Genomic DNA, 12468 nt, shown 5'->3' with positions numbered 1-12468 from the left:
AACCTCACAGCTGGAACATTCTAACAGCACCTTGCAGTTTCCAGTGATCAAAGTAAGTTACTTTATATACTAAACTAAGAATTTCATAATAGAAATAATGCAACACCAGGGGGTATGGTTATCATGAAATAATTACACTCCTGGGAGATTACAGGCACAAGGCTATATACCCCAGGGGTGTGATTATCCCATGATAACCACATCCACTGAAATTGCCTTATTGCAAAAATAATCTCTATTCACTGGTGAGACATTTTTCAATAGGTGATTTTTTTAAATGAAAAGAGTTTTTAGCTTGAATCAGCAAGTGGATTAGGAAATTGGGCAGTTTGTTTTCCATTGCATTCAAATTCAGAATACAACATCATTATTATTTGCTTTCCTATTTGATATAGTAGAGATTTTGTTTTTGAGAATCCTTTAAGAGTTTCTATTAGTGCTAGTTAAGTGGTCCAGCTAAATTCAGGTCAAAATTTAAAGGCATTAGTGGAGCAATACAATTTTAAATAATTTATTTCTATGTATAATTTTTAATTCTTCTAAAAGAATATTCATTTAAAATGATAAATATACAACCACTATTAATATTTTGGGCTATCTCCTTCCAGGCATTTTTCTAAACGTATCTATCTATATGTTTACCTAAAGATATAAAACCGCTGTGGCTCAGCAACTGAGCATCTATCTATGATCCAGGAGATCACGGTTTGACTCCTGGTCAGGGCACATGCCCGAATTGCGGGCTCCAGCCCCAGCACGGGGTGTGCAGGAGGAGGCAGCCGATCAATAACTCTCTCATCACTGATGTTTCTACCTCTCCTTCTCCCTTCCACTCTCTGAAATCAATAAAATATATATTTTTAAAAAGATATAAAAAGAAATATGAGTGGAATCCGTATAACTACTTTGTTTTATAAGCTGTTTTCCTTTGACTAAATGTTATAAACAACATCCATATTATTAAGCAGTCTTCGAATCATTTTTAATGGCTGCATAGTATAGTATTCCATTGGTAATAGCCCAGAATTACTCACTTAATATCTTTTCATTAAGTATTTATTTAGGTTCTCTCTCTTACTATATTTTGCAATAAAATCTTTGAAGATATCCACGATTATTCTTTTAGAATAAATTCATGACTGTGTAATATCAGTAAAACATAATTTAAATAAATAAACAAACAGAGGTACTATTTCCCAAATATTCAATTGTTCTTATATACAGCTGAAGCTGATGGCTCTCCACCTTGATGGTACATCAGAAATATGTGGTACATCATCTTATGTGGTATCATAGATGATAAAAGTTACTGACTTATTTTTATCATAATTTTATCAAAGAGTTCACTGCTTTGAGATATTCTTAGATAAGGTATTTACCAGTACTTGTTTGCACACTTTCACCCTCCAGAGCGGATAAGCAGGTTGCTTAAAGTTACATGGCTACTAAGCGGCAGAGCAGGGGTTTCCAAATCAGGCATTTACTAGCTCCATCGCTCCACAGCCTGTGCTCTTAGCCACTAAGTACACTGCCTCTCTGAATTTATGGCTTCCTCTGGGTGGAAGGTTGCTTCTTCTGCCTAAGATGCCGAATGCTTTTCTGCCAGATCCTGCACAGCTGCATCTATCCTGTCATTTAGAGGTTGCAGTTTAACATCACCTCCTCAGAGGGGCCCTTCCTGACCACTTAATCAAAAGTTACTCCCCATTCAGTTCTTATCACAGTATCCAATTTAATTTTATCATAGAACTTATAAATACCTAGTATTTTCTTATTTATCAGTTTATTTTATGTCATTTCCAATACAGTAAAAGCAAGGACCTTTTCTGTCTTGATATTGCATTCCTACAGCCTAGAAAAATGCCTGGCACACAGTAAGTGCTCCATAAATAATTGCTGAATAGGTGAGTTTATTTTATCCTTACTGATGAACGTTTAGGGTTGTTTCTAATATTTCACCTCTATAAAACTTTGGGCATCTACCTTATCATTTTCTTATTATAAATTCCTGGAAGTTGAATTTCTAGATAAAAGGATTTGCATGGTTTCAAGGCTTTTGATACATATCATCAAGTGACTTCTGAAAGGCTGCTCCAATTTATCAAGTGGATTAAAACATTAATTTTACCACACTTGCTCCAACACTGGGTGTACAGTTCTTTTAAATCTACCAAATTTGATGGGCAAAAAGATAATATATTTTTTATATATATCAACATTCTCTCACCACTGAGCAGTTTTCCCTTACTTAAAATGTGGCTTTTATCTTTTTTAGAGCAATAAGGACTTTTAAAAACTCAATTATAATATTTTATCTGTGTACTTCCTCTACCCATCTGACATCCATAACGCCATTAAAGAAACAGTGTCAAACCTGATACTGGATCTAATTTCTAAACTCCTAATACGAGAACTGGCATCTTGAATCCTAAAGCCTGCATTTGGCTTACTGGAAGGAAGCAGGATCTCTAGCTATAGAATAGAGGCTGAAGGTCATAAGCTGACTGAGGGAGAACCCTGGGCTCAGAGGTGGCAGTGGAAGCCACAGGGAGTATAAGGAGGTGTATCAGAGGCCTAGATGAGCTGAGGATGGGGCTTCATGCCCAGAGCATTTGCTTCAATAGAGCAGCTCTGTCTTTGTATGTTCTATATACTTGGTTTCACCTAAGGTATCTTTTTAAGAAAAAAAAAAGAAAAAAAAGGTTTTAGAGCTACTTAAAAAATACTGAAAATCTCTTGAGTTATACTATCAAATCCTTATTTTAAAATGGAGTGTTGAAAAGTGAAATGACTTGTGTAACGTTATAGGGTTAAGCAGGTTATTTCTATTATAATTATTGGGGGTTATGGTTGGATTAGTGTGGCTGTCTCAATAATATACTAACAAGGCACTGATAAATTTAAGACTTCTCAGTTGTAATATTTTTTTATAAAAAGAACCCAAATAACACAAAAAGAATTAGACCAATCTTTCGTAAGTATGCAATAATATGCAGGAAGGTAAATAATTTTCAAGTAAAAACCAATTTTAACATAGTTAACATATTTTTAAACTCAGTTTTGATTTTATCTCTAAACTAAAAACAGGTGATTGCTGAGGTTTCTCGACCACTGTACTTTTACAATTCAGGAGGACATAAATATGAGAAATAACTATTTCTTCCTGCTATTTTGAGGTTACTAACCTAATAAACTATGTTTAATACGTCTTTCATAGGGGCCGTTGGCTAGAAACATTAAATTTAATTCTTATATACTGCCTTTCAAAACATAGGATCAGAGTTTTCCACTGACCATCATATTTTAGGAATGTGCCTTAGTCCAAAAAACTCAACCCAACCAAAACAAAACAAAGCAATACCCAAAGAGATTAAAGAAAACTATTATTTTACTTTTCCTTATTTGTCCTCAATATACATTCTAAAACAAACACATAAATCATGTCTAGTGCCTACCTGAGCCATCAGTGGGAACTGAGCTTGCATTGATTCCAGAAAGACCAAACAAAGGACATTCTCGATCTGTGTTGACATGACCCCATTTGTGACATTTAATGCACCTCACATTTCGAACCTGAGAAATAGTGAACATTATTGTCGCTGTTAAAATAGTAAGAATCTAACCAATGTTTAACTCCCTATTCCTTGGTAGAGTTTAAGTTAAATTATTCTAATTTTTAAAAGATCTTGCAAGAAAGAGACTTCATAACTGTATTTTGTAATTTAATACAAATATTAAAATCTTTTACTACAAATTTTGCCTAAAAGCTAAGGTAAATTCTATTTCTTTTTGATTGATATTTTGTGGCAATGAAACAATGTCATCCAAAAAGAAATGGTAAAATTCCAAAAAATAATTGTGTCATGGCTTATTCTTAAATTCTCTAATTTAAAAAAGTTAATCTTTTAAAGTTTCAATTTCCTGCACCAGGGGTTGGCAAACTTTTTGTAAAGAGCCAGATAGTAAATATTTTAGGCTTTATGGGCCAGAGGTCTCTGTTGTAACTATTCAACTCTGCCATTGTAGCAGGAAAGCAGCCACAGACAATACGTAAATGAGTAAGCATGGCAACGTTCCAAAAAATGTTATTTATAACAAGGACTTGGCCCTTTGACGATAGCTTGTCCCAGTTTAAAACAAGTAGTTTTGCACCTTTTCTGGACCTTGAGCTAGTTCTCCAAATTCCTTGAAAACTGCAGAGACCGTTATCTTTATAACCCTCAATACACAACTTTAATTTCTATCTTTCATTAGTCTATTAAATTTAATGTTTTTCCCCCTAGTCCTTCTATTATCTGATACAGACAGACACCAAAGAGCCCCCTTTCAGCTTAAATACCTTTTGGGCAACGATATAAAGATTTATTAAGTAAAAATCATTCCTACAGAGTAAAACATGTGTTACTTGCCTGAATACCAAAGGGCTGATCTCGGATGTTCATGTCATCTTTGGCATATCTATTGAGGAGAGAAAAATGTATAAACACAATATTAAGAGTAATTTAATAAACAGTTATTTTGAAAAATAGTTTTATAGTTCTAAGTATATTACAAAATGCATAACTGTAATAAATATATAGAACTATAAAATCTATTCAGTATTTCCAAACACCATTTAGTTATTAAGTGTCCAGTCTAATGATCTGCAATTTACGAAGTAAAAAAATAAAAAATACAGATTAGGCAAATTAATTGCATAAGACAAATCACTGAAAATACCTTTTCATATTAGATGCCTTCTTTAGTGAAAGAAAAGACAACACAAAATGGGATATCAGATAAGTTTAATGACAGATGCTTCATCTTAAAGGAAAACCAGTTCTTACTTTTCTCGTGGGGCTCCTTTCTGCCATTCAAATTTGTATTCGGTCTCTCCTTCTGTTTCTTCTTTCTAAAAACATTCATTAAAAAGTTTTTCAATTTCTTCATAAAATTACAACCTGTTGCAAGTAAATTCAAACATAGAAAATAGTACTTTACCTCTTTATTTTCTTGATTGCATATCAAAATATGGGGGGAAAAAGGTAGATCAAGTTAAAAACTTCATAAGTCTATCATATACTATACTATGATATCATGATATTTAATTGTAATATGTAAGAATTTATCAGTTTGACATTTTTCTTCTTTCAGAAGATAAAATTCAAATCACTGAAGGATTAAATATGATATTAAATAAGAGATCATATTTAATAAGCATGTAATTCCTAATAGTTAAAACTTTTATACTTTTCAATGACAGTGAATATTATGCTTTGTATTTACAAGTACATTTAGTAAGAAGGACTAAAAATATATACATAAATTATAAAAGAATAAATGCACTTCTGCTGGTGTTGAGATTTTTTTCTCTCCAAAGGACAAGTCATGAAATATAACTAGGTTAGACAAATATTTTTAGTATTTATTCTACTGATTCCAGCATTTTCAAAAATTATTTTTACAGCATAACAGCAATTTTAAAAGATAAAGAGGAACTTACAAAAAAGCCTGTCATAACAGTTCTCAAACTTTAGTTGCAAACAAATCAAAAACTTAAAAAAGAAATGAGATGAGTACCCTTTTTAGCTCCTGGTGGGGCCTCATACATGAAATTAAGGCCATTCTTTACCCGTTCATCTCCCATAAGCAATCTAAATAAAATAAGACGTAAGGTTAACAATTTTATGTAGGAGAAAAACATTACAGAATAACTGTCTCCCAACCTCTAAAAACCCTAAGGGAATTAAGATATTTTTTTAGAGATAAAGTTTCAAAACTTTACTCCACTCATTAGATGAAATCTGAAATATCTATGAGTCCACACTGACAGAAATAAATGACTAAATAAATACCAAAATGAGAGAAAGAGAAAATTTTTCTTTCCAGAGGAATTCAAATTTAAAAATGTAGCAGGAGAGAATAGAAACGAAATAGAAAATCATCGTTAGAAAACCACAGTAATAATTGATGCAGGCAAGCACCAATGAGTGCTAAAACTAAGGGAAAAAGTTCTAGGAGAAACAGGATATTTGCATAGCTTCAAATATTTATTAATTACCAAGGGAAAAAAGTCTTCTTTAAAGATAAAGAGTAAACACACTATGATCTGCGGCAAACTTACTTTTCTACCTACACTATCTCTTAATGAGTCTAGCTCAATTTTTGACTGTTTCCTAGATACCCTCTCTACTTTCCCACCGTACTGATCTTTAATCAGCTTTTACTACATGTAAATCAGGGTTTCTCAGAGGTGGTGCTATAGACATTTTGGATTACATAACTCTTTGTTGTGTGGGGCTGTTGTAAGCTGCATTGTAAGCTGTTTTTTAGCATCCCTAGTCTCCACCTACTAGATGCTGGTAGCACTCAACCCGAGTTGTGACAATTAAAAATGTGTTCAAACACTGCCACAGGTCCCCTGGGGGCAATAATGGCTCTCAGTTGAGAACCACTCACCTAAATCCTTATCATTCTTTATAGTTCAGCTTAAATGTCACCACTTTCCTGAAGTCTTACCTTGTTATTCCAAATGGCATTACTGTGTCCTACATTAGCATGCTATAATTTTTAAAGCATTGTGTTTTTAAAATCTCAGTTGTGATATACAGCCTTGAAAACTACATCTCTACATCCATCTGTCTATCTCCATCCTTTTACAGGTTTTTTTGAGGGTAGAAACTATGTTATCACATGTTTATAGGCACCTAAACCATTTGTTGTCTTGCATGAAGTAGGTACTTAATAAAAGTTAACCAGATTAAATAAAAATAGTGAGAATGGTACTTAACTGAACTAAAAGCTTTATTTCTTTAATTTTGCTCTCAATATACTATATTTTAAAGAGAGTATTTAGTAGTAATAGTTTAGCATTACTTTGCTTAAGCTCTGTATTTTGATAAAAAACAGGACTGAGTAGAAGTGAGAGCATGGTCCATGTAACTAAAGCACCACTATTCGCCTGCTTGATTAACCAAGAGAAATCAGATTTAGAGTCAGACTTGCTAATACATATATAAAATGACAATAGCTAAAGGGCAGGTACTTTACTAGAACAAACCAATGAAGAACTCTAGCTAGGATCCTGCCATTAACAGAAAAATGACAAGCAGGTCAAGTAGAGACACTTTACCTCTTGAAGCTGTCCTGTGACTCTTTTCATTTCAGTGTATTTTAAAGAAATATTTTTGTGAGGTCTCAGTAGTTTGAGTGTAGACTTTTGTTCTTCTAACCTTTGTCTAAGTTGGGACTTGATCATAGGCTGTATATAGAGTCACATCAATATATTTTATATGAATTATGGGTAAGTGGCCATCTACAAATGTAACAGTAAAGATAGTTCTCAGGGAATAGAATCATATCACTAAGACATTCAATTTAAAAAGGCAAATTTAATATAAGATTCAGTAAGGGATCATTCTTATGCAATTGACTGTTCTAAAATCACCAGCATAGCCCTGGCTGGGTGGCTCAGTTGGTTGGAGCGTTGCCCCTTACACCAAAAGGCTGTCGGTTCGATTCCTGGTCAGGGCACATACCTAGGTTGTGGGTTCAATCTCCAGTTGGGGCGTGTATGGGAAATTGAATGATGTTTCTCTCTCACATCAACATTTCTCTCCCCCCCATCCTCCCTTCCTCTCTCTTTAAAAATCAATAAAAACGTATCCTCAGGTAAGCATTTAAGAAAATAATAAAATAAAATAAAAATTAAATAAATAAATAAAATTAAATCACCAGCATAGTGGAATTTCTTACCTATTATCATATGATTCTTGTTCTTTAAGATATTGTTGCATTAATTCTTCTTGTTTCTTCTTATCATATGATATTTTTTGTTCTGCCATCCATACCTAAATAAAGTAAAAAATTTAAGTTAAATAGGAAGTTTGCTTTTTTTAATAATAAAATATGAAATGCTATATTGTACATAGCATTTCAATACAATATAGTAAACTATATTGTATATAGTTTACAACATAATCTGTTTTGGTCATAGTGACACCATCACAAAATAACAGCTGCAAGGTCTGATCTGTGCCTTTGTACAAGTCCTTAAGTCCAACCATTCAAAAGAGCTACTCTTTCAAGCAAAAATGTCAAACTTGAGAATCACTCTGAGCACTTGTGATTCAATAGCTTTTTGTACTTGGTCCCCGTGTTATTTCAGAGAGAACAACCATCTCTCTACATGTAATATGTCTAGGCTAGAAAACACACAGGGTACAACTAGTAGGGTTAAACAATGCCCATGGGTGCCAATGGGGGTCACCGACACACCAAGAGAGGAGAAATGGACGACAAGGAAGAGGAAAAAAAAGGAAATGAAACGAAAAGTAGTTGTAGAAAAAAGGGGAGAGACAAGAGAGGAAACAAAGAGATAAGAGAGAGGCGCATCAGATATTTTAAAGGCACCAACACTACAAGCTGAATGTGTCCCTATGTGAAATCCTCAAAACCACAAAAGCAGTGAAGGTAAAAAACCCTCACAACTTATGCAAGGGCATTTTTTAAAAATATGTCTTTATTGATTTCAGGGAGAGGAAAGGAGAGGGAAAGAGACAGAAACGTCAATGATGAGAGAGTCATTGATTGGCTGCCCCCTGCATGCCCCTGACTGGGGATCAAGCCCATAACCGGGTATGTGCCCTGACCAGGAATCCAACCTTGATCTCCCGGATCCTAGGTTGATGCTCAACTGCTGAGCCACGCCCAGTTGGGCTATGCAAGGGTATTTAATCATGTTACTTCCAAGTCCAAAAGGTACCAATGCTCTCCTACCACCTTTAGAATAAAGGACAAAGTGTCTGACAACCATTCAACAAAAACAACAAGTCAAAACTTTTTCTCCAAACATGCTAAGTTTTAAGAAAGTAAATTCAAGAACAAAAACTTACATTGATAAAACTATAATTATCAACTGGGTGAAGGAAGATGAGTGTGGGGAGGAGGATGTGGGACAAGATTGCCATTATTCAATTTCAGAAGCAAGAAAAAAGGTAGTTATTAGTATTTTAGTGGTGCTGAGATAGGAAGGTTCTATGGGGACACAGCTTGAGATGTGAACTAGAAAGATTAACATAGAGATAAAAGCAAAAATTGAAATGAAAAGAGAACCCTTCAAGGACAGAATATACCAGAAATTTTTGGTGTAAGTTCCTGAAAGTTTCTTCCACTGACTTCAAACTTACCAATGTAATGTTACAGTAGAAGAAAAACCTACACTTGGAATAGGCAGTAAAAGGCACATGTTTGGAATTTTCACTGTAGCTCAAAACACAAACAGTTGCAACAGAGAAATGCCTGGCAGAATAACATATTAATAACAGCCTAACGAGTAACATATTACTTCTAACATAATAACTACCATTTATTTGCTTTAGATTTCACAGTTATTTTACTTGTCTTAATTGCTCAAGAGCTTAAATACATACTGAGTATTCATTATGGACTGGAATAAAAAGTAATAAAGCATATTCCTGCAGAACCTGCAAACAGAAAATCATACTAACTTTTCTGTAATTTTAAGCTCTGCATAATAAAAAAGAAAACATGTGAATTATATGAATAAAGTTTGATATTTGGATAACAGAAATATGTACAAGATAACGAAATAGAACAAGATAGTGAAAACTTTAGGGAGCAGGAAGGAAGGCTGGCACATTATAATGGAATGCTTTACAGCAACTTTTGGTTTTAAAAAGTTATTTATTTTTTAAAATTAAGAAACTATATTCACAGGTAGACAATGTTATCCATTTCTTGTATATCTATGTCCTTCCAAAGATGTTCTAATGCACAGATACATAAAAGAATACACAGGGTGGGGCAAAGTAGGTTTACAGTTGTGAGTATGCAAAACAAAGAGTTTATTCGTGCATTATTAATTGTATTATTTTCCATACAAAGAACTGTAAAACTACTTTTGCCTCATCCTGTGTATATAAAACAAACATACATACATAGTCTTTTTTTAAATCCTCACCTGAAGATATGTTTATTGGTTTAAGAAACAGGCGAAGAGAGAGAGAAAGAGAGGGAGAAACATCAATGTGAGAGAGAAACATTGATTGGTTGTTTCCCAAATACACGCCAACCAGGAATTGAACCCACAACCTAGGCATGTACCCTGACTGGGAATTGAACCCACAACCTTTCAGTGTACAGGACAATGCTCAACCAACTGAGAACACCAGCTAGGGCCACACATATTCTTTTCATAAATGGTAACATACACTGTGTACACACACATTCATATACATACAGAGAATATGTATAAAATAAAATTCTCTATCACGGAGATCATTCCAAGATCAGTAAACAAAGAGCCTTCTTGTATTTTGGCAGGGGGGCAGAGAGCTGATTATCATTCTATTGTGGGGCTATAACATCATTTATTTAACCAATCTCTTGCTGTACTAATGGGCATTTAAGAAATTTCCAATCTTTTGCTATTAAAAACTGTGTTCCAATAAACAACCCTGTGCACAAGTAACTTCATACATGTTAAACAGGATCAAAATTTTACCAAGGAAAAAACAGGGTAAGATATTACTGACAGAGACAACAACTCAGACAAAGGCCCAAAGATGTAAAACCGGAATTAAGTAGTCTGATATTACTGTAATATAAAATCTGAGGTGGGAGAATGGCAATAGGGGGTGAAGAAGGAAAAATAAACTGGAGGCAGATTACTTGGACTTAATTATGTAGCATTTTAATAAGGAGTGGGGCGAGATCAGACTTTTGCTTTAAAAAGAGAAACAACAACAACAAAAAAGAGAAACAACCCAAACATTTATTGATTGATGAGTGGACAAATAAAATGTGCTATATCCACACAATCAAATATTCAGGAATAAAAAGGAATGCAATACTAATACATTCTACAACATGGATAAACTTTGAAAACATGCTAAATGAAAAAAGCCAGTATTTCGCAAAAGACCACATATTTCATATTTACATGAGATGTCCAGAATAGGCAAGTCCACAGAAACAGAAAGCAGATTAGTGGTTGCCTACAGCTGGAAAGGAGGCAAGGTTAAGGAGAAATGGAGAGAAACTGCTAACAGATATGAGTTTTGTGGGGGAGGGTGACAGAAATATTTAAAAATTGTTTGTGGTAATGATTGCATAAATTCATAATTAAGGACCCCTGAACTGTGCGCATTGAATGGGTGACTTTATGGTATGTAAATTATATCTCAGTAAAAGCTGCAAAATAAAATAGTTATTCTGACAACTAGGAAGAGAACAGATTTGAAAGGGGTCAAGACTGGAGGCAGAAAAACCACTTAGGAAACATAAAAGTCCAGGTGAGAGATAATGAGGGTCTAAGCTAAGATACAGGCAGTAGTGACAAAGAGGAGAGAGATTAGAAAGATATTTGGTAGGTAAGACCAATAAATTTTACTTGCTGACTAGATAAAGGGGTGTTGGGAAAGGGATGAATCTTGAATCTCTGGCATTGGTGACTGCGTGAAGGGTTGTGTTACTACCTTTATTTCCTACTCATATGATATAGGAAGTATAAAAAGAAGAGCAAATTTTGGATGAAAGATAAATTCTATTTCAGATATGTCGAGTTTGAGATGCCTATAGGATCTCAAGATGAAATTGTGAAGTATATAGTTGTTCTGAGGTGCCTTGAGCTAGGGGGAGAGACCTGGGCTGTAGATTTGAGGGTCATGAGTGAAGCGAGGGTAGTTAAAACTATGAAAGTGGATGTGATTGCTTGGATGTGATTGCTTGGGAAAGCATACGGAGTAAGCAAGGCATAGGCCAAGAATGAAACTCTAGGTAACACATGTATTTTGGGAGCAGGCTAAGAATAAGTTTGTGTGTAGGGGCAATTAACATTTTACGGAGCTCCCTCTATGTGGTGGGCACAGTGCTCCGTGGTACTTTGTTTCAAAGCCTTTATCTAAAGTTTAGAATTATTCTAAACCATCTTATTTAATCCTCATAACAATTTCACAAGTCAAGGCAATTGATATGATCATTCTGAATTTATAGATTAGGAGACTGGGATGAGGGAAGTATTTTGTGCAAGGTGTCAGGGCTAAAAGTGACTGTGCTGTAATAACTAGAATCTAGGTCTGATTCCAATGCTCAGCCTCTTCCTACTTCACTTCTGCTTTCCACTGCTGGATTACCGAGCACGGTTTTTCCTTACTGCACCTAGTAGACACGGTCAAGCCAAAACGGAACGAGGTCCTCAGAGAGATGCTACATTATCGGGTAGGATAAAAAGAGGACGCAAGGGGGTGGCTTTATTTCTGTTTTAAGATCTACCTTAAATAAATAGGAAGGTTTCTTTGTAGAGAATAGCGGCACTCCGAAGCCGTGATCCCTGGGATTCGATCTTACGGATTTACATCCTCGCTGACAGAGCAGACCTGGGCCGCCTAAACGTCGCGGGCCATCTTTCTCAGAGTTCCCCAGAGGGGAAGAACGGGCGAGAACACCAGGGCTTCAGGCCTGGAGAAT

General features: G+C 34.8%; 1 protein-coding gene across 1 annotated transcript in view; it reads right to left on the bottom strand.

Moving 5' to 3' along the window:
• Nucleotides 1-12468, bottom strand: part of CIRSR (corepressor of RBPJ and splicing regulator) — a 32759-nt gene that overhangs the window by 20017 nt on the left and 274 nt on the right. The window contains 6 exon segments of the mRNA XM_016205900.2: nt 3456-3573; nt 4410-4458; nt 4827-4891; nt 4981-4991; nt 5560-5633; nt 7735-7829. Of these exon segments, the coding sequence (XP_016061386.2) occupies nt 3456-3573; nt 4410-4458; nt 4827-4891; nt 4981-4991; nt 5560-5633; nt 7735-7829 (412 nt within the window).

The sequence above is a fragment of the Miniopterus natalensis genome, chromosome 8, assembly GCF_054644295.1.
Source record: "Miniopterus natalensis isolate mMinNat1 chromosome 8, mMinNat1.hap1, whole genome shotgun sequence".
In the NCBI taxonomy this organism is placed as follows: Eukaryota; Metazoa; Chordata; class Mammalia; order Chiroptera; family Miniopteridae; genus Miniopterus; species Miniopterus natalensis.
This window is presented reverse-complemented; position numbering and strand designations above follow the sequence as displayed.